Consider the following 20,345-nt stretch of genomic DNA (forward strand, 5'->3'; position numbering starts at 1 on the left):
CTCAAAAAAAAAAGACCAAGATAATGCCAGCATCCTATAGCCCCTCTAACACATACAAGCCTGAACTCCTTTGAGATTAAACCTGCTTCACTCCTGCTGAACAGCCACTCCCAAAAGGCTCTAATTGAGTCCCTAAAACACTAGTGAAGGGACTGTCCACTCCTCCTGCCCATGGCTACTGCATCCCGGATGATTGTACAGCCTTTCCCTACACAATTTAGGCATATCAACAGATTAATCATGGACTTCTACTGCTAATCCACTTGCCCCTGACTCTACACCTCTGGGCAGAGTAGTTCCAAGCCAAATGTGCACATGCGCAGACCAACACTCCACAGAATGCTACAGAAAACGTGACTCCCAACAGCACCAAAAATGCTCAACAACAAGAATGACTCCTGGACCAGAGACGCTGTTGAGCAAAAGAACCTACAGGGACACAGCAGTGAGGTAAGAAGCCTCTCCTGCAACCCCAAAAGAAAAAGGAGTCAAACATAACGGCCCCTTACAAGACGGTACTGTCTAAACAGAGATGACGCATGTGCGAGAAGTTGGCCTTGGGGCCTAAGAACTTCAGGATGCTGGGAAGAAGTGACAGTCCATTAAACTGGATAGCTAGAGAGAACTGCCAAGGCAGCCCCAAATGATGCCAAACCACAGCCAACCACGTGTTTATTAGTATTGATTGTAGCATTAATATTAGCCTGGTTTCTTTGTAGATATCTGTTTAAACATGACTTACAGTTACATAAGTCTTTGCCTGTTATATGGTATAGTAAGTTCACAGACAAATCAGGAGAATCCATGGACCCAAAATGTACATTTTATGATGATCCAGAAGACCATGGAGATAGCTGTCAAGACTAGTTGCTGAGTATGCACACATTTCCTGGAAAATTCAAATAAAGGGCTTCCTATATTAGGAATACACCTTCCTATTAATATATCTTGGCACCACTTTTGGGAAAACACTTCATTTGGATGTTGATCAATCTAAATGAATAATTACTGAGTTAGAGGAGATCTAGAAACATACTACCATTTTACATGAGCTACAGAAAAACAACACATCTTACGGATTTCAATAATTTTGAACATAATTGATGTCCTGGATTCCTGATTTATGGGCGTGTATTAAGAAATTGATTGTAATTATTGTATTAGCAATTGTTAGGTTTGTATGTTCTGTTGCAATGTGTGATGAAGTGCTATGTTGCAGTCACTAAAAGACTTTAGAAAAGGTGAGACTTATTTGATATATAGATGTATACAAATAAGTCCCCAAAGGGGAGAATTGTTGTCATTAGAACTTAAAAGAATGGATCCTGTCTGTAATTGCTAACCTAAAGATACGCAAATCCTTTCAGTTTTAGGTCAGTCTGACAAGGATAGGAGTGACTTGCCAAACACCTAGTCACAAACTACAGACACTACTGACCTTGCAGCTTTAGACATTTTGATGCCTGCACAATTAGTTGAGTCTTGCTTTGACACATATCTCGAGACTGTTGGATAGTGTCCTTTAGCTGAACATTGCTCTTTATACACTAAAAAGACTATATAATGCAATACGCAAACCTGTAGCAAATTGTCTCTTTAGGACTGCCCTGAGTAGTGATAAGATTTTGTATATAATGCCTGTTACTTTTCTTTCTGGTATGCTGGCTTTCCTCTAGCACCCAGACTTGCGCAACTCTGTAATAAACAATATCTTGTCTCTGTGTGCTAACCTGGGCTCATTTGTATGCACACTGGGTAAGGAACCCTGGTTTGGGGACAACAGTGGGGGACTTCAGCTTACCAGATGTCTGCTGGAAATACAGCACAGCGGAGAGGAAACAGTCCAGGAGACTCCTGGAGTGCATGGAAGACAACTTCCTGACACAACTGGTCAGTGAGCCAACCAGGGAAGGCGCCCCACTGGATCTGTTGCTTGTGAATAGAGAAGGACTCGTGGGTAACATGACGGTTGAAGGTAACTTGGGGCATAGCAATCATGAAATGATCGAGTTTTCTGTTCTTGGAGAAGTAAGGAGGGCAGTCAGCAGAACTGCTGCTTTGGACTTCCAAAGGGCAGACTTTGATCTGTTTTGAAGGCTGGTTAGCAGAGTCCCTTGGGAGGCAGTCCTGAAGGACAAGGGAGTCCAGGAAGGCTGGTTGCTCCTTAAGAAAGGAATCTTAGAGGCACAGGAGCAGGCTGTTCCTGTGTGCTGAAAGATGAGCTGGCAGGGAAGAAGACCAGCCTGGCTGAATAGAGAGCTTCATCTGGAACACAGTGATAGAAGGAGAATTTATAATCTTTAGAAGAAGGGGCAGGCTACTCAGAAGGGTTACAAGGATGCTGTGAAGTTATGCAGGGAGAAAATTAGAAAGGCCAAAGCTCAACTAGGGCTGAGCCTGGGTACTGCTGTAAAAGGGAACCAAAAATGCTCCTAGAAATACATCAGCAACAAAAGGAGGGCTAAGGAGAATGTCCACCCTCTGGTGGATGCTGCAGGGGGGAACATAGTAACAGAGGATGAGAGAAAGGCTGAGGTCCTAAATGCCTTCTTTGCCTCAGTCTTTAATAGTAAGACCAGGCATGCTCCAGGTACACACCCCCATGAGCCGGAAGACAGGGATGGGGAGCAAAATGAAGCCCCAATAATATAAGGGGAAGCAGTTAGCAACCTACTACACTGCTTAGACACACATAAGTCTATGGGGCCAGATGGGAAACTGGGTACTGAGGGAGCTGGCAGAGGTGCTCACCAAGACACTTTCCATTATTTCTCATCAGTCCTGGCTAATCGGGGAGGTCCCAGTTGACTGGAAATTGGCAAATGTCACAGGCAAGAGATTCATTCTGATTATTTAGCAGGAGCACTAACATGAAATCAACAGGGTCTCACTCTGAAAATGTCTTGTAGATGGGACTAGTGAGTTTCCCACTGGAGCACTGGCTAAGAAAGACTCCTTCCTGTGCCAAACCTGAACCGCACAGTTTCCCCTCGAGGAGGAAAAATAATACTTCTCACCTTTAATATGAAGTTCTCAGGGCACTTTAATGTAAACCACAAATGAATCATCCCAAGAGTCCTGTTGTAGGAAAAGCGATACTATCTTCTTGTTTCATACAGATCCAAACTTTGAGATTAAATGACTTGCCTGTCTCACTTTCAGAGCTGGGTGCAAAATCCATAAAAGTCTTAATCCAGACTTTTAATTGAGATGTCTTGATGTAACCAGTCAATCTCATACTCACCAATCTGCCATACTCTTCTTTTCCTTGACATCCTGTCCCTAATGCAGCAAGTAAAAAACTCATCCAGTTTTATGGTGAAAGTACCATTTGTGAGCAGAGAGTAGCAATAGGTTTAGGGCTCCTTTTCAGTTTTGGGTATGCCTGCATGCTCCGAATGCAGTGCTAAGCACAAGCAGCAGGCAGCTCATAGGAGATCTCTGTCTTGCCAGGGAGGGTGACGTTCCAAGGCAGGCATGACATTGTCCTGCTGTGAGAAGAGCACAGGGAAGTCAGCTGAGGTTGCTATCTTAACACAGAGGCAAGGAAACTGCTGGTGGACCTTGTGCTGCTTTGTAAGCGTGTGACGAACAGGGTGCTGTGCCCTGGTTGGGATGAATTGGCTCGAGAGGTTTGTGTGGGGCTGTGTCCTTCACCTTTCCACCACCTCCTCTTAGCAGCATTTTTATTGCTCTGAGTGCTCCCAGTTTTGTGGTAAGAGTGTGTTTGTGAGCCTGTGCACCTCTACAGCTTTCCACCTGCATCAAAGCCAGGTCTGGTGCTTCCAGGGATGCAGGTTAGCATCCCTTTAAGGCAATGTGCCATGCTGTCCCATTCATAAGGGATAAAAAGCCCCATCTCAACTGTGGAGTGCTTTTTTCTGCACAGCATGCCAGTAAGGAATAGTCCTTACAGTCAAAGGAGTGCCTGATATTTGCATAAGAATACCTAGCTCTTATCTGGACCTACTGGATATATTTCTACTGCCTTGTGCTCAAGTCTCCTTGCTGCCCATAAGAACAGAATTTGCATGTGAACACAGTCTCCCTTCTGCTTCTGGGTTTCCCCACTTTGGAGTGCCCACTACCTTGCTTCAGCCTGGAGCCAGCATAAGCGTCAACTCAGAAGCAATGTGGACAGAGTTTAATGTGTGACTACAGACACAGCTATTTTTCCCTACCTGCAAGAACTCTGGATCTGCAAAACTCCTAGTAAGAATACTGTATTATGGAGAAGACCATTGTCTTTCTTGCGATGAGAAGGGCTTAGATGCTTCTACTCTTGATAAGGTAATTATGGCTGAAGGCATATACTCTACAATGCCTGTCCTAGAAAATGCAGAATTGTTGTCTTTAGCCTTAGTGCTTTATAAACCTGTTCAGTATAAGAAGCAGAAATGCATTACTGGTCTTCTGTTGTCTTATCCTGTCTGTCGTGTTTCAGATGGGGGCCCATTGTAAACAAGGGGAAGATGGAGAGAGCAAGCAATGACGAAAGGAGCACACTCTAGTTCGTACAAGCTTTTGCCATTGCTTGTGACTTAAGCATCTTCAAGGTGATGTGAGTTGCAGCCATTTTACTTCCATGGCACACTTTTATCCTGGGGTAAGAATCATAGAAAACTAGAAAACTACCTTGGCAATTTTTCGCTCTCACAGGTAGAAAAAGATTTTTCTACACAGAGGGGATGGGATAGACCTCTTTACATGTTTATCTAAATGGGAGAGAGAACACATTGTTTCAAACCACAGACTGCACCCATAGGCTTAGTGAATCCCTGCAAGATATTCCTGCAACTTACTTGCTATCAAGGGGCAGCGGGGCTGCACAGAATTTGCCGACAATGGATGATGCGTCCTTCCTCCAGAACTGATTCCTGGGGAGATACTTCAGTGTCACACTGTTTATCTGGCAGAGGGGAACTCTATGGGCCAGCAGCTGTTTTCCCGTCTCCTCGTGCTTAGGTCTGCAAGGCAGGGTGAGAGATGTGAGGGAGAACATTCAACCAATCTGCAGATGAAGGCTGTATGCAGATGTGCACCCGAGTTATTATTTTGAAGCCCTCACATAATAAAATGGAGTGAGAAGACTCATCTGCCAAAATGGGGCATTGCATGAGAGTCTTATTGGCTGTCTCTGCATGTTTTTTCTCTGTAGTCAGGAGTATTTCTGTATAAATACCCTTCCTTCCATCATACTGCTATATTACAACCCTTCTTGCTATTACATACAGATTGAAACACAGATTGCTACAGAGAGTGAAGTGGTAGGTAAGGTCAACATCTATGAAATCATGAATGGCAGGGTTAGGGGTTGGCTGTTCACCATGTCTTCTAGTACATGAACTAGGGGTCATCAAAGAAAGCTAACAGGTGGCAGGCTCAAAAAGATTACACACTGCACAGAGTACCATTCATTTTAAGCTGTTGAAGTCCCTGCTGTGGGATGGTGTGGATGTTAGAAAATTTACATGACTGTACAAGTCATGGGAGGGGGAATGGACAAGTTCATGGAAGACAAAAGCATTGGGAGCTAGTATCTCACCTTTGGCTCTGAACGTCCCCGAGATGTAATTAGTCAGACACTGGGAAGCTATTTGGGGGGGTATTGCTACATGTTTACACTGCCTTTTCCTATACTCTTCTCTAGGTATTTGCTTTTTGACCATGTTGGAAGTGGAATGCTTGGATAGAGGGATGTTTGTCTGTCCCTATGCTCTTGTCCAGGTAACATGAACTGAGAAATGCCAGAGATTGGGTAAACAGCCAATGATCAGAGTCCAGTTGGTCGTGTGGTAGGAAGGCGTGCTGCTCAGCCATTTTACACAGGTGGGCCACCTCCCTTCTGCGAAGTCCATCCAATGGAACTTCTTATACATGATCTACCTGGTACCTTTAAGAGCCTGGAGATCATTGATTTCCTTGTACTCACGAAGAAGATGCGTGTAGGTTGACACACACAACCCCAGAAGGACCCAGGCAACTGCCTGATCAGAAACATGAAGGCAGGGAAAGGGTAGAGGTGACAAAAGTGTCAGGAAGAGCCTATAATTCTGCTAACCAAAGTTGCTCCTGGGAGCGGGCTGACAGCTGCACTCAGCATCCTCCTAGGCCAGAGTGGCCAACATAAACCAGTACATCCAGTCTCTCCCTTAGACTGGAGTGGTAGATGTTGGACATTTTGTGTGTCTGACTTGAAGCTGCCAAAAAAAGGAAATATCATTAAATTGTGGTTATAAAGGTAAATATTGGATAGCAAATGGACCAACAGAGGGGAGGCCATCTCTCTACTGCATATTGTCCATGGGCAGGATCCAGCCCTACCCTAGGACAGAGGAGCACAGTAAGGTTAAGTAGGTTAAAGAAAGGCACTCCCAGGACTGACATTTGGTCCAGCCCCACACAACCTTCGGATGGATGTAGGACCCTTGGCTGGCTTCAGAAGTATGTTTTCTTGGATATGGGAGATGATGTCATGTGATGTGTAAGCAGTTTAACAAGGTCCTTACCCTGTCAGCCCCATGGCAGCTGTGGGCCTTGGGGACATGTCTCTTGGGGCACTCTAAGCAACATGTAGGGTAACAGCATCCTAAGGAGTGAGATCAGAGTTGATATTTGGGAGAGGAGAAGGGCAGTGCCAAGCAAGATATAACCATGTGAGTCACTTGCTGAAGGTATGAGACTGGCTGAATGCTTCAGGTCCCTGTGCATTTCCAGGGAACCACAGGATGCCACATATGCAAGGCAGATCACCTGAAATAAGTCAGTGATCAATCAGCATCTGAACTGTGAGGTGAGAAACTATGTTTAGATGCCTCTTTGACACTCTGGACTTGACTGCACTGGAGGGCTTCACTTTGCCTAGAGCAGGGAAAATTCTTTACTCTTTGCTACAGTGTGAATTAAAAGGAGTATCTTCAATTTTATACTCTCAAATCTGTAGATTTATTGCTGTAAGCCTTGCACTTCTTAGGAAGGCACTTAAATGAAACACAGCTGCTGTTCTGCCAGGGTAAGGGCGTCTCTGGATAGGTTACCCTGCTATAACTCTACTGTCTCATTAAAACTTCAGGGTACAGCAAAGCCTCAGGATTATCTGCCTGTCTCTCTTCCATAGACAGCCTTTCCCTTCACTGCTCACACGCCTCCTGCTGGACACTCCTGTGTCTGACAACTGCCAAAAGAAGTGCCGCATGCCTTTCTGAGCAGATCAAGGGTCCTGCTTTGACCTGGGTGTTACTATTTCCTTCTTCCTGCATCTTTGGAAAGGGCAGATTTGGGTTCCAAGCTGTGGAGGCATCGAAGAGACTGAGCTCCACCAGGCAGGAGTATGAACTCCAAATTGCAGTGTCTGTCACCAAGCAGCTATGTCACACTGGAGCCCCCCCTAGAGCATAGCTTCCCATTCCCTATTTCTCACCCCTATCTCCTGGTGCCCAGGACTGAAGCACCAACACAGTTAGCTTTAGGTCACAATGTTTTGGCTTAGTTGTAAGGACTATGTGGGAGCCAGCAATGGAACCTTTCTGAGCCTAGGAGAGTTGACTGGGGATTCTTAGCGGGCTTCCTGAGATGGTCAGCAGCATGTGCTAGCTGCATCTCTCCACCGCAGTTTCCAGCCCACAGCAGTGGTCAGGAAGTTGTTAGAAGAAGAGAATAAGACTTCTGAGAAACTTCTTTGTGGTGGGGAGATCCCCCTGAGGCAAGGGTTGTGGAACAGAAGTCTGAGTCTCGTTCTTTAATTCAGATACGGTTTGGATGAAGGTGGTGCTTTCAAGAGAGATCTATCTGTCTATACATGTGGTCTTGGTCTCCTGCCGCCTGGACTTTTCCCTACAATGGGAGCCTGGGTGCTCTGCTGCATCACTGCAGAGACAACAAGCTACTGATCACACTTCTGACTGCACAGAGATGCACTTGTCTCCTCTTTGCAACTGCTGTCCTATTGCACATCAAGAGTGAGGTCTGAGTCCATCTGTCTGGAACCTCTGGTGGATGGACTCTTGCTGTAGCCATCTCTGTCTGTCAGAGTAGGGCTAATAACTATCTGAGAGTGATTGTGGTTTGAACTGGCACCAGGCAAGAGTATGGTGTAGAAAAGGAACCAGCACAGCAACAAAACAGTATACAAATTTGGGGTTCCCAGAGTATACCTACTGCTTTGTGCACACAGGGAAGAGGTGGACCTAGCCAGGGTTACCAAGTAATGGTGGCACATGCCTGATTCTTGAGAGCATTCAAGGTAAATGTAGAAAGACTCAAGAAGAAAGGTTGTGATTCATCACTCAGTGACTGCACTCAGGAAGAAATGCTATTGTTGTGCATTTCCTGGACTGAGATAAACATCCTTACACAGAGAGCTGGGGAAAAAAAAGCCAGAAGCATGCATGGTCACTCACATGGTGATCTTCGCTGTGTCCTTGGTGCTGTTGCTGCAGAAAGTGATCTCAATGCTGGTGACTATGTTTCTTTTCTTCTGCAAGTGGAACTCAACCAGACTGTGATGGACTGAACAAGAGGAAAAGTATGTAGGAGTGAGGGCATGTACTATTGGTTGGACTTACCCCTTCCAAAAGAAGGACTCTAGCACTCATTCCCTGGCCCCACCAGCACGAAGAAAATTAAGCAATTAAGAAACTAGTCTCTGTGCTGTGAGAGGCACAGTGGGCAAGTCTTCATAGTTCAGTGTAAATAGACAGGTATTTTCACTACCGTTTACTTCAGTCCTGAAGCCATGTGGTTGTGTTAATCCAGGGCTGTGCACACACTAATAAATCCATTAGAAAGGGCTTCTTGGGGGAGATGTGTGCAAGGTTATTGCTCTTCAGCTGTGTGTCTCAGACTGCCTGAGCCCCGCCAGCTGATTCTGATACTACCTGTCCTCCTCAGAGGATCTGTCTCATTTGGTCAACGCCCTTCTGACTCAGGTTTTCCTTATGCTACTTACCACAGAATGGGGCTGAGGGACTGGTCTTTAAATAAACTTTCACTTCCTTGGGCAGCTTTCTCATGTTGAGACCTGCCTGCTCCAGCAGGCCTGCAGGAGGAAATAAAGACAGTGCGGGAAAAGCCATGAATGACCCAGAAGAGAAATACATTTGGTCCTGATTCACCCCCATTCATCCCACCCAACTCGCCTGTCTCAGAGGACAGACCCTTTTTTATACCCATGTTAACATTCCCTCAGAAAACCTATCTACCCCAGGTAACCATCATCAGAGTACCTCTTGGTGGCTTTGTTTCACTCCTCTGATAACAAACTGTGTCATCAGTTGCACCTGCGCAAAATGAGCAAGACTAAAGACTACAAAGTCAGGAAACTTAGTGCAGATGTAAATGACAATGCAAACACAAGGTGCTGGGAAATAGAATTTCTCGGTCAAGTGAGAAGACCACCATAACTTGAGGCCTGCACCACTGACTTGCTGACAGTGTGGCTTGGTGAGATGGGGAAGGGGTGGTTGATCTGAGAGCACCTATACCAAAAGAGGGCTCTCTTTATGTTCCTCTGGTACTAGACTGCAAGTAGCATCAGAGGACACTTCCTCTCCTCATGCCACAGCCCAGTTTCGGAAGCCTAAAAGAGGAAACTGTTACCTTCTCCCAGTCCAGGGAATTCATCTTTGAGGTGGCCATGGCAGGAATTTATGAGAAGGAGGTGACACAGCAACAGTGAGTAGTTTGTAGAAGAATGGGATTTCAGGCTCGGGTTAAAATCTCCAGCTGCTTCTCAAAACGAGACACTTTTTTAGCTAATTGCCCCCCTTGTTAGGCAGGTGTTTCTGAAGACTCTCTTTCTACTCCTTTTTGGGCCATGTGAAACCATTAAAAGTCAGAAATGTTCGAGAATTTTAGTGTTCTACCTCACACAATATATGAGCTTTCAGAGCTTCTCTATAGAAACGTGAAAATAGAACAGTTTCTCACTATCCCCAATGAGATCCAAAGCATGCTGGTACTTTACCAATTCTGGGACAGGAGAACAGGAAGGGGTCAGCACAATCCAGGCAACGACCATTTAAAAAATCTTGATGACTTGCACAGGGGAATGCCACAATTGGACAGGAATGTTTCAAGGCACTGACATAGAGATGTACTGCCCTCATATGATCACAGATCAGAAACTTATAGCCTGCAAGAAAAAAAATCACCCGGAGAAAAGCAGCCATGAGCCTTTCTGTTGGCTTCAGGTTTTTTGCATTTTTCCAAGGAACTGAGAGTCAAGAAACACTCTTACTGCTCCTGCAGCAATCCACTTCCCATTAATAACATTTTGCAGAGAATCTCTGTGACTACAAGTCCAGGCCCCACTGAAGGAGAAGTTATGCAGGGAGTTAGAAGTGTATCTCCCAGACCAACAGAGTCCTTTAGAAGAGAGGGACCACACGGCTGCCATGCCATCAGTATACCATTGATGAGACCCCAAGCTCTCTGCAAGGGGGTACAATAGATTTGACTCCCACCTACACTGTGATCACAGCTATGGGAAGTGAGGTACCATAAGTGTCCCCTGTAAACTGACCCTCAATGCAGCTGGCTCATCCAGAGCATATTTGAATATTTATCCACACTATTTACTGCGTAAAGTCCTATTCTCTAGAAGGAAAGGGCAGTAATTGTACAAGCTGTCTCTCTAAGAATAGGCATAGCTTGCAGCATGAAAACAAAATGCAGCTTTTGCTAGTAGTACCTAAGAGCCTTTCTAGCAAAAATGTTTTCTTCATTGATGCAAACTCTACTGATGCGAGGGTTTTGGCTCATACAGAAGTGTCACCAACACCACGTCTCTCGACAGTGATGCTGCCAAGATACTTGACCTGTACGCGATTTTAGTTTCAGCTGCTTGTTGTACTGCTGAGAGGAGGTGTAGGCTGTTAATCTCTGCTGCCGTGTGTGTTTACAAATACACGTATATACCTCTGCCCTGACTATAGCAGGAGCTGGTTGCCAAATAGCATTTTCACAGGCTGCTAAATGGCCATGAAAGCTCTTTGCTTGGCCACAGTGTTCTCACCTGCAGAGATGAATCGGGGGCATCCTGGTTGATCTTTGCCTCCATTGACGAAATAATCGATGTGGCCTACAGGAATCCGGATCCCAAAATCTGAAAGGAGGTGAAATACCACTTCAGTCTTTCACTTAGCTCTTCTATAGGCTTTAACCTACGTTGTGTATGACAGGTCCCAATAACTGGCTGAACATTAGTAGTGCTGGACCCAGCTCCAGTGCCAGAGACAGCAAGGACAGATCTCCTGTTCTTACAGCTGCATTGTGTAGCTTTGCTGCATGCAACAGAGCATGCTCCAGGCCCTGCTATCAAAATGACTGAGAACTGTGGCTTAATCACCACCTCTGTGACTCAGGTGACATCTTGTAAAGGAGAACAAAACTGACCACAACCTTTATGGGGGATCATGAGGCATGATTGAGAGTTATGTTGGCAGAGATTTTCATGATCTTCAGGCAAGAGGTGTGACTCAAAGGCACCACATTATTATTCAGCACATGTTCTGCCTACGTAGACCCTAAGTGCTTTGGAAAAGTTACTCTGCTGCTGCATGAGCTATTGGTTTGACTCTGTTACTTTCTGGCACTCGCAGTAGCACCTTTCTTACGTCAAGTGGGAAAAAGCAAAGTGAGACTAAACATGTAAATTCCTTCTAGGTGGTAAAAGCCATGCTGAGCTGGTTCTGCATAAATTCACTTTGCTGCAGCAGGGTTAAGGAAGAAATATTTGCTAGAAAGTTGGCCTTTGTCTAATTTCTGCCTGTCTGTTGCTTGAAATACTCTGGAATAGGGAATTTATCATTAAAGCCTATTTAAGCAAGAAACTTCCTCAGAGCAAACCTAAATTCATGGTAATCTGGCAATAAAGGAACAATGACCTACAGACTCCTTAGCAATAATGATAGCAGGAGGAACAGAAGCATGGGCCAAAGATGACGGAAGCCAGCTTACTGTCAGCATCAGTATGAATGGCCTCCACGAAGAGGGCATCCCCAGGGTCCAGGCGCTCCTCAGGGCTGGCTCTGGTGTATTTAGGGCCTGCGGGATCCAGGCCTGTAAGAAAATCACATGCCACAACAACAAGTGCCCTTCAGCCCCTCCCTTTCTTGTTTCTGGACCAGTTATTTTATCCAAAACATTAAAAGTGTTGCTAGGCAGAAGTGATAAATTATTCCCAGGTCACACTGATGATGCTCCAGAATGGTTTCTGTTCCTGCTAACTTCCACTACAGCTTCCTTACCTTGTCCTCCACTGTTCTACTTCCCTTCAGCAGTTTTGTACCTCAGGTTTCTAGGCTGCAAAGCCATGACTGATCTCCCAATTAGTTCTGACAGAGTGGGTGCAGAGTGTCTTTTGGATCTTCAGTGAAAGACAATCAAACTTGTAACACCTTCCCTCATTGTACTGTCATCTGTATTAACACTACAGTCTGAGAAATGTCACTGAAGATCATCAGTTAGGTGATGAATTCACAATCCCAGGCATTAACCATTCCAAGCATTACAAAGGCTCAATGCTGTCAAACATTCTTAAAACAAAGAGGATTCTGAGCCCTCTCCCCACAAATTAAATCGAGTCCTTAAGCAGACATTAAAAATTTTGCCTAAACCTGGCTCCTACAGAAGCTTCTGGGGAGTCAAAGGAATACAGAAATTATCCTCAGAAATACCAAGGAATGGGATAAAGATAATTTTTTGTTGTTGTTCTAGCTGAGGTTAATCCTGTTCAATTTTCATAGAAAAGTAATCTCACAAGATTTTTTCCCTCCCCAGGCAACAACAATAATTTAAGAAGCAGCTCTGTTCCACATGCTATTTAGGCTCAGAGCTGGCCAGTTTGACTGCCTTGGACTCTGTCCCATTAATTCTCAATGGACAAGGAAGGAAATATCAACAATATACAAACTGACGTGTCTGCATTTCTGAGAGGTGAGAGAAGGAGGAAAAGGGAAAGAACAAAAAAAAAATCTTTCCTATTCTTTCTATAAAGAAAAGCTAATAATGGGACAATTTGTCAGAAGATTTTGCTGCTTTGTTTGTTCTACTGTGTTCTTCAATCTTGACATATACAAAAAGCTGGGAGGTTCCCCACCTACTTCTACAGACTGAGGTTCAAGTTTTAGTTGAAGGCTTTGAGACATACTGAAAAGTGTTATTTGGTGTAGCTTAAAGTTTTTCCTGAGGAGGGAACAACATGAGAAACAGTCAATTCTAGCACAGCTCCGAGGAAAGCACATTTCTATCCTCTATTCTCTATGCCTACCTCCTCCAAGCACAAGCTGCATAAACTCCCTTGAGATGTACATCCTCAGCAGCTAAGAAAACTGTTCACTGAAGCTGTACTATATGCAACTGAATTCCTTCAGGCTTTTTCGTCTCCTCTGCAAGTAATGAAACAAATTGCTCTTCAGCAATTTTGGATATGGGCTGTTCATTCCAGTTCCTGTACCATTTGCTTTCCTGCACAGAGAGATACCCACAAGATATCCACAAGAACAGGCATGAGTTAAAGAAACTCGCTTCATAAAGTCTATGCTCTGGTATCCAAAACTCACTCTGGTGAGTTTTCACATACCTCTTTTAAGGTATATGAAAACACTTCAGCCTTATCTGGGCCCTCCCAACACTGGCTCAGGCTCTTGCCTCTGGTCCTTGCCTGAGCTGTATTGTAGGGAAGCCATGCCCAGCCCCGTGTCTTGTTGGTTCTGCTTTTATCTTGCTGATTTGATTTTCTGACTCAATCTTGGACTTGCCTCAGCACTACAGACTTGCCTGGTGATCACTGCACTGTGGATGACCCTGATTCCTGTCACTGGACCTGCTCTGCTCTTCTTGCCCAGATACAGTAGGACTGTGTCCCTTATCAGTGAGGTCACTGCCCCTCCCTGCCTTGTTGTCCCCTTGGTTCTCAGCTCACCATTTCCTGCAGAGCACCTCACTCTGGCTGCTCTCCCTCAATGATGTTCATTGTGTGCTTTAATTCTAAGAACCACAGACATATACATGGTATAAAGTGGAAGCAAAGCATGTGGGTGCTGTGGGTTGTGGGTTTTCATTAGTCAAGAGGCCTCATATGTTTTAAGCTGGCACCAATTTGATGAGTGGTGCAGAGGAAGGAAGGACCCTTTTGAAAATACATGCATCGTTTAGGTGGTGTGGAGGGGACTGATGTCTGGAAAGGCATCATTAGGCTCTTCTGAAGCTAGGAAGAAACCCGTAAGCTTGGATCTAGAGAGCTCTTATTCAATTAAAAGACCACCATGGATGACTCCCCTTCCTAGCCCTTTCATCCTCTCCCTTGAAGAGCAAGTAAGGATCCAAGACTCAGTTTTATGATACCTGTTATCCGTCCCAGCTGACCGCCGTGGAAGTGCCCCACAAGGCCCCCGACATGCGCACCGAGGCTTACTCCGATGATGTGGATAGATGTCCCTGAGACTCCCAAGGCCTGCAGATTGATTATAATACAAATTAATGTTTCTGTAGCAGAAAGGTGAAATACCCTGTCTCAGCCTAGGCAGCAAGTCTGTAACTCTTCTAATATAGGATTGCTTTTGAGGTGTGTGGTAGAGAACCAAATAGATGTGGGAACGATGGGTATTACCCTTTCTGTTTTTCAGAGTCATTCTTCAGGTCCACAGATGCAAACCCAACCCTAACCAGGTTGTTTGGTCAGATGCTCCTGTTCATAACTACACAGCCTGTAGCTGTGTAGGGTGAGTGTCACGAGGATGGAGCCAGGCTCTTCTCAGTGACAACCAATGATAAGACAGGCGGCAATGGGTACAAACTGGAACACAGGAGGTTCCACTTAAATATGAGAAGAAACTTCTTCACAGTGAGGGTGACAGAACACTGGAACAGGCTGCCCAGGGAGGTTGTGGAGTCTCCTCTGCAGACATTCAAAACCCGCCTGGACGCCTTCCTGTGTAACCTCATCTAGGTGTTCCTGCTCCGGCAGGGGGATTGGACTAGATGATCTTTCGAGGTCCCTTCCAATCGTTAACATTCTGTGATTCTCTTTCCACAGCTTGCTTCAGACTGAATTTCTCTCTCTCAGCTGAGCGACCTGTGATTACCATGTCAATAATATTTTTCTCAGTAAAGCAGAGGATTTTTTTTTTCACTTTTATGCCATCATTGTACCAATATTCTGATTGGTATTTTAAGCTTATGTTTTCAGAGATTAAGGATTTATCCATGGACTGAACTGCCAGGTAAAGCACGGCCACTTAGACCTGACATCTGCAGTGCAAACGTTATACAGAGAGTTTATACATGGCTGGTCAACACAGAGATGTATCACCCTCATTGTGTAAGTGTTGCTCAGCTGTGCTGTGCATGAATGAACTGGGCCACATCTGGGGATTTCCAGCTACTGGAAAGTATATCTGCAGCCCAAAGCAAATATAAAAGAGCCTCAAATCGCACCCTCTCCAGCTCCCTGGACAAAATTTCTGGGCAGACGAAGAAGACTGTCCAGTGAAGCGTAGACCTGAGAAAACCCAAGGCATCCTTCAGGTTTATCCTAGGCTGGAGAGGCAGCTGACAACAGGGATGTTTTTCCAGAAAATGTCAAAACTCAAGAAAAAGAAGGAAAACAGTGTCATCCTCAAGCCTGGACTAAGAGAAAGGGAAAAAAGAAATCTCTTTAGTGCTACACAGTGCTCACTCTGGAATAAAGAGCCTGCTTGTCCAGCTCCTGGAGACAGCAGGTTGGGAGCAATTCTCTGGATTGTTTGCATGAATGAAGTTCACTGGCCATGCTCTCCCTCACTGGAAGTGCACAGTAGCTTACCAGTAGCTTGCTGATGAACTGTGAGATGGAGAGGGCCAGCTCTGGGACGTTTTCCACTGCAGAGGCATAGGCTCCTGTAGACCCGTAAACCCAGTCTACAGCAACCACATTCACCTGGCTTGTGTGCAGTATGGCATGGACAAGCTCTTCAATCCAGGAAGGTTTGGTACCCAAAGCCCTGTGGAGTCATCAGAAACAAGTATGTTTGGTGTCTTCCAAAGTAGGGCATGTGCCAATATGTTGTTCACTGGTTCTGGAGCTTCACACGTCTCAGAGGAGGCTGCCAGACAGTTGCTAAAAGTTTATTCCTGGTGCCAGACACCAACACCTGCTGTTTCTTTGCAGTAGTTTAATAACACTTTCCAGAATGGGCTGATTCAGAAGGGAAACAGATGTTTTAATGAATGAGGTAACATTTGCAGGGCTCGGCTGAGATCTCGTTCTTGGTGTGGTGCTTCAGTTAGCCACCACTGAGCTCATCTGGAGTGAGCTGACCAGGAACACCTGGATCCTGCTCTGCTAACGACTGGAGGGAAGTCCTTGATCAAATCACCTAGTCTTTCACTCCTACATTTCCTCATCTGTCAAAAATTTTAAAATAAATTCTGTATGCAAGAATTCAAGGAAAACTGAGGAGGCTGTGTCCTACCCACTTTCCCTAATACCACCGATTGGGAGGTGTGCTATGTCACACGAGGGCAACAGCTGGTTTCCTGAAAAGACCCTGCAACATCTGTAGTTTCATCCTGGTATTTTATGCACTCTCCACTCAGGCTTTTGCACTTCAAAACAAATAATGTTACATGGTCACACCTGGTTGAAAAATGGCACAGTAAAATAAGCTTGCAGAATGGTGTCAGCTTAAAAAAATCCCAGCTCAAATCCCTACAGTTCCAAGAACAGAAGTATAATGTATCTGGCAGAGCTTCTAAATGGCTGACTAATCCAGGCTGCTCATAGATCAGGACTTGAGCTTCAGTGATATAAGTTAAAGGGACAAGAATCTTGAAGAAAAGACTTCTTAAATAAAAAGGTTGAAAGAAGGAAAGGAAAAAAAAGGAAAGGGGTAAAGGAGGAGAGAGCAAGAGGATGGGGAAGGAGGGAGGGAGGGAAGCAGGGAAGGCAATTTCCTAAACTTTTTTTTTTTAGACTCAAAAAAAAAAGAAAAGTGAAACACAAACAAAAGAGGCAGCTGGTCAAAAAATAAAGGCCTTCAAGTTGTGTTGTAATGAGGGTTGTCAGCAGCATTTTCCATACTTCTGGCCCTGGTCCACAGCCTCCCAGAGAACGGTTTGGGGATGAGGGCTTCAGACTATTCTTAGCACGTGTTTTGCAAGCAGCCACTCTGCTGGGGAGACTAAGAACGTCACACGCAAGCAAGGGTTTTCCTCGCCAGCCCCACCCAGTGCTTGGGAATGCCCCGGGAATGTTTAATTAACCGGTAAAAACTTAGTCACAGCGCTCTTCTTTCTCTCACCTGAAGCCATGTATTATGATCTTAGTTTCCAGGCTGGTGTTGAAGGTGGAGTTCTTGATGCCATCATCAGTTAAAATCAGTTCCCCGCAGCTGGGGCTTGAGGAGGTGAACAGGAGAAACCGGACCTTAAGTTTACTGCCCTGTAGGAAATTTGCTGTTTGGAAGTCTGTGCAGTGATGCCCTGAGAGTCTGTCTGTGTTCCCTGCAAAGAGAGGGAGCAATGGGGAAGAAAAAAAAAAGTTTATTGTCATCAGTCAGGAAAACAAAGGTATCAATCTTGCTTCTACTGATAAAGATTAAAAGGAGAGAACATAAAATAAAATCAGCCTATTCTGGAAGCTTTGTCTGATAAAGTTGTTTCTGTCCTTAGATGGAATTCCAGCCCTGTCTGTGGAAGATAACCATGGATGTCATGGTAGCTTTGACTTCTGAGACTTGTTTTACTGAGACATGAATGACATTCCATTGGGGTTTTTTTCCAAATCGGTCACACATGCCAGCTACTAAGTACATTTATGAGCTGGCTATTAGGTCTTAAAAATAATGGCTGCCAACAGGTAGTCACCAGTGAATGGGGATATTTCAATTCAGATTCTGGTAGGCTTAGTAGAAGGTACAAGTATAATTGACAAATGTACCAAAACACCAGAAACAAATATGAGAATGCTGATGACAAAATGTGTCTGTGATAATTTCCGAATTGTTTCATTTACTGGATGAAAATGCTTTATGGGAAGGAAATGGCAGCTACTGGAATGCATTTTGATCTAGAGAGAAAAAAAAAATCTCAACCCGGTAGCTAGTAAAAAAAAACTGAGGAAGTTTAGTCTAGAAAGTAAGCACAGAAGTTTAGCACTATGTATGGCTAGTAGTATGCATAGGTAGACTATCCACAGAAGAGCTGGATTCTCCATCTCTTGTCATTTCAGAGGACTGGCTACTATTTTGAAAGGCTTGTTGAAGGTAAGATGCTGGATTTACTGAAGGACTAATGGAGTGAAATTTATTAACCTGCGATGAACAGGAAGCCAAATAATCAATTAAATGATCTCTTTTGACCTAAGAAGTGTTACTTTATGAACTGGCATAGTTGCTTTCTGCTGCAATGACAATGCATGTACCTTCTCTTTTCTGGATTAGAGGAAGCAAAACAGCCTTGAATCTGCACATACAAAAAAATTAAAATTTAAAAATAATAATTAAAAAAATCAAACAACCAGCTTCCTAACTGCTGGCTGTTCCCATAGAAGATACTTTACACTAGCTAGGCAGAACATGGCTTAAGGGTCAGCACAAAGGAGTGAGATTCAAAATTCAGATTCTCCCTTGTTGGATGTGATTATCCCTTACTGTTGTTTATTTTGGTCTTCCTGTGTGCTGAAGGCAAGAGAGAAAGAGATGTTCTCTGAGATCAATTCAGAAAAAAATGCAGCTCATAAGACAGCCTAACCAGCAAGGGCAGGTTGAATACAAGCACGGTGCACATCAGAAATACCGTAAGACAAGGGGGATTGTGAGTAAAGGCAGGACATGCACTGCTGTGAAGCTGCAGGTGATGTGGGGCTGTAGCGATGATCACAAAAGCAGTTTAATTGACAGTACAATTAAAGAAAGAAATGGAAGTGTGGTGTCTGTTTACTTCCTCTCGGCTACTGCTGAGATGCCAGTGCCAGAGCTCAAGTGGTTTGTTTTCTGCTTCCTTACACTTCAGGGTAAACCTGGATCATTCTTTTAAATCAGGTTGGTGGAATTAAATCACCGAGACTGATTGAATCAAAGCATGGGAAAAGAAAGGACCATCTTGCACTAGCCTATCTCCTGGCACCTAACTAGATTATAGCAAGGACCTTTTGACCCACAGGTTGCTTAGGAAGAACTGAATTCAGATCCTTCTATGTAAAATCTTCAATCTCCTTGCCAAATGCTCACGTTTTTCTTACCTGCTTGTGCTGAGCTGAGCAGCAAGAGGACAGCAAGAAAAATGAGCAGCTTTCTTTTCAGATCCTCAACCATTTTCCTGTTAGTCGACTACGAGTACAAGGATCATACAGAGAAAAAACAGCTGTGGTGGGTTGCTTGATCAGCTTGACTCTGTTAATGATCAACCAGCCTATGCTCTTTTTGGGGGGGGAAAAAAAAAAAAAAAAAAAAAAAAAGGTAGGGGCAATTACCTCTGCTCTTATTTGACCACTAGCCAAAGTCTGTGTCAGCAGAGGGCTTCGCTGACTTCAGGGTTAAAAAAGATGCCAACGCTCCTTTCCTCCCTACCTCCTTCCCTTTCCTTGAGGTAAACTTCTCACTCCAGAAATCAGCTAGTCAAACCAGTCCCAGCAGCGCTTTATCCTTGCCACCTAGACCTGTCTGCCAAATTCTGACTAGGGACACTGGTGTGTCATAAGGCTTCACAGTAAGTCCATGCCAGGAAGATTCATACCGGCCTTGCATCTGTGTATTTTCCTATTGCATTACTGTCTCTTTTCTGTACTTCTGCTTTTGGTGAGATTCCTGTAACTGCCAAAAGAAGGCAAAGCAATGGATTACTTCTGAAAAGTCAGGAGAAAGCTGTATGAAGATTTTGAAATGCCATGTAATATAAGGCAGACACTGGTATTATAGCCTTAGAGTAAAAAAAAACTTGCAGCTAAGATGTGCAGATCTGTTTTAGTTTTGCACAGCTATGTGTATTTGTAGAGTTGTTAAACAACAACCCAGTATGTAAAAAAAAAAAAAAAAAGTCTTCATGAAATTGAAAATTCTGTTTCCTGAGCAGTTTTTTTTTCTCAAATCTCAGATTTAGTAATTCCAGGAAATTATTGCTTAACTCAGCACACTGTGGTGATGCCTCATGCGAACACTGAAAGCTACCCAGTTCCTCTGTGTTTAAAATGCTTTTACTGGTAAAACTATTTTGGTATAAAGGGTTTTCTTTTTTGTGTTTGTGAACATAATTACTCAATAACTACAGTTATATTAGTTCAGAAACTTACTGTTGCTGCCCATTATTTTACTCCCCAGTGGGAGTGATTATAATGGCAATGCAAACACTGTTGCAAAGGCTTTCAA

General features: G+C 44.3%; 1 protein-coding gene across 1 annotated transcript; it reads right to left on the reverse strand.

The window, feature by feature from the left end:
- Positions 1-3,406: 3,406 nt before the first annotated feature.
- PLA1A (phospholipase A1 member A) lies at positions 3,407-19,304 on the reverse strand. Its single transcript, XM_065654120.1, has 11 exons — positions 19,223-19,304; positions 17,283-17,484; positions 15,806-15,983; positions 14,347-14,455; positions 11,959-12,060; positions 11,015-11,104; positions 9,965-10,132; positions 8,948-9,037; positions 8,400-8,508; positions 4,803-4,967; positions 3,407-3,491 (listed from the first exon to the last, which is right to left on the reverse strand). Exons 1-11 carry the CDS (start codon positions 19,293-19,295, stop codon positions 3,407-3,409), a joined length of 1,371 nt encoding a protein of 456 aa, XP_065510192.1. The 5' UTR covers positions 19,296-19,304.
- Positions 19,305-20,345: the final 1,041 nt, after the last annotated feature.

Source organism: Caloenas nicobarica, chromosome 1 (assembly GCF_036013445.1).
Source record: "Caloenas nicobarica isolate bCalNic1 chromosome 1, bCalNic1.hap1, whole genome shotgun sequence".
Classification (NCBI taxonomy): Eukaryota; Metazoa; Chordata; class Aves; order Columbiformes; family Columbidae; genus Caloenas; species Caloenas nicobarica.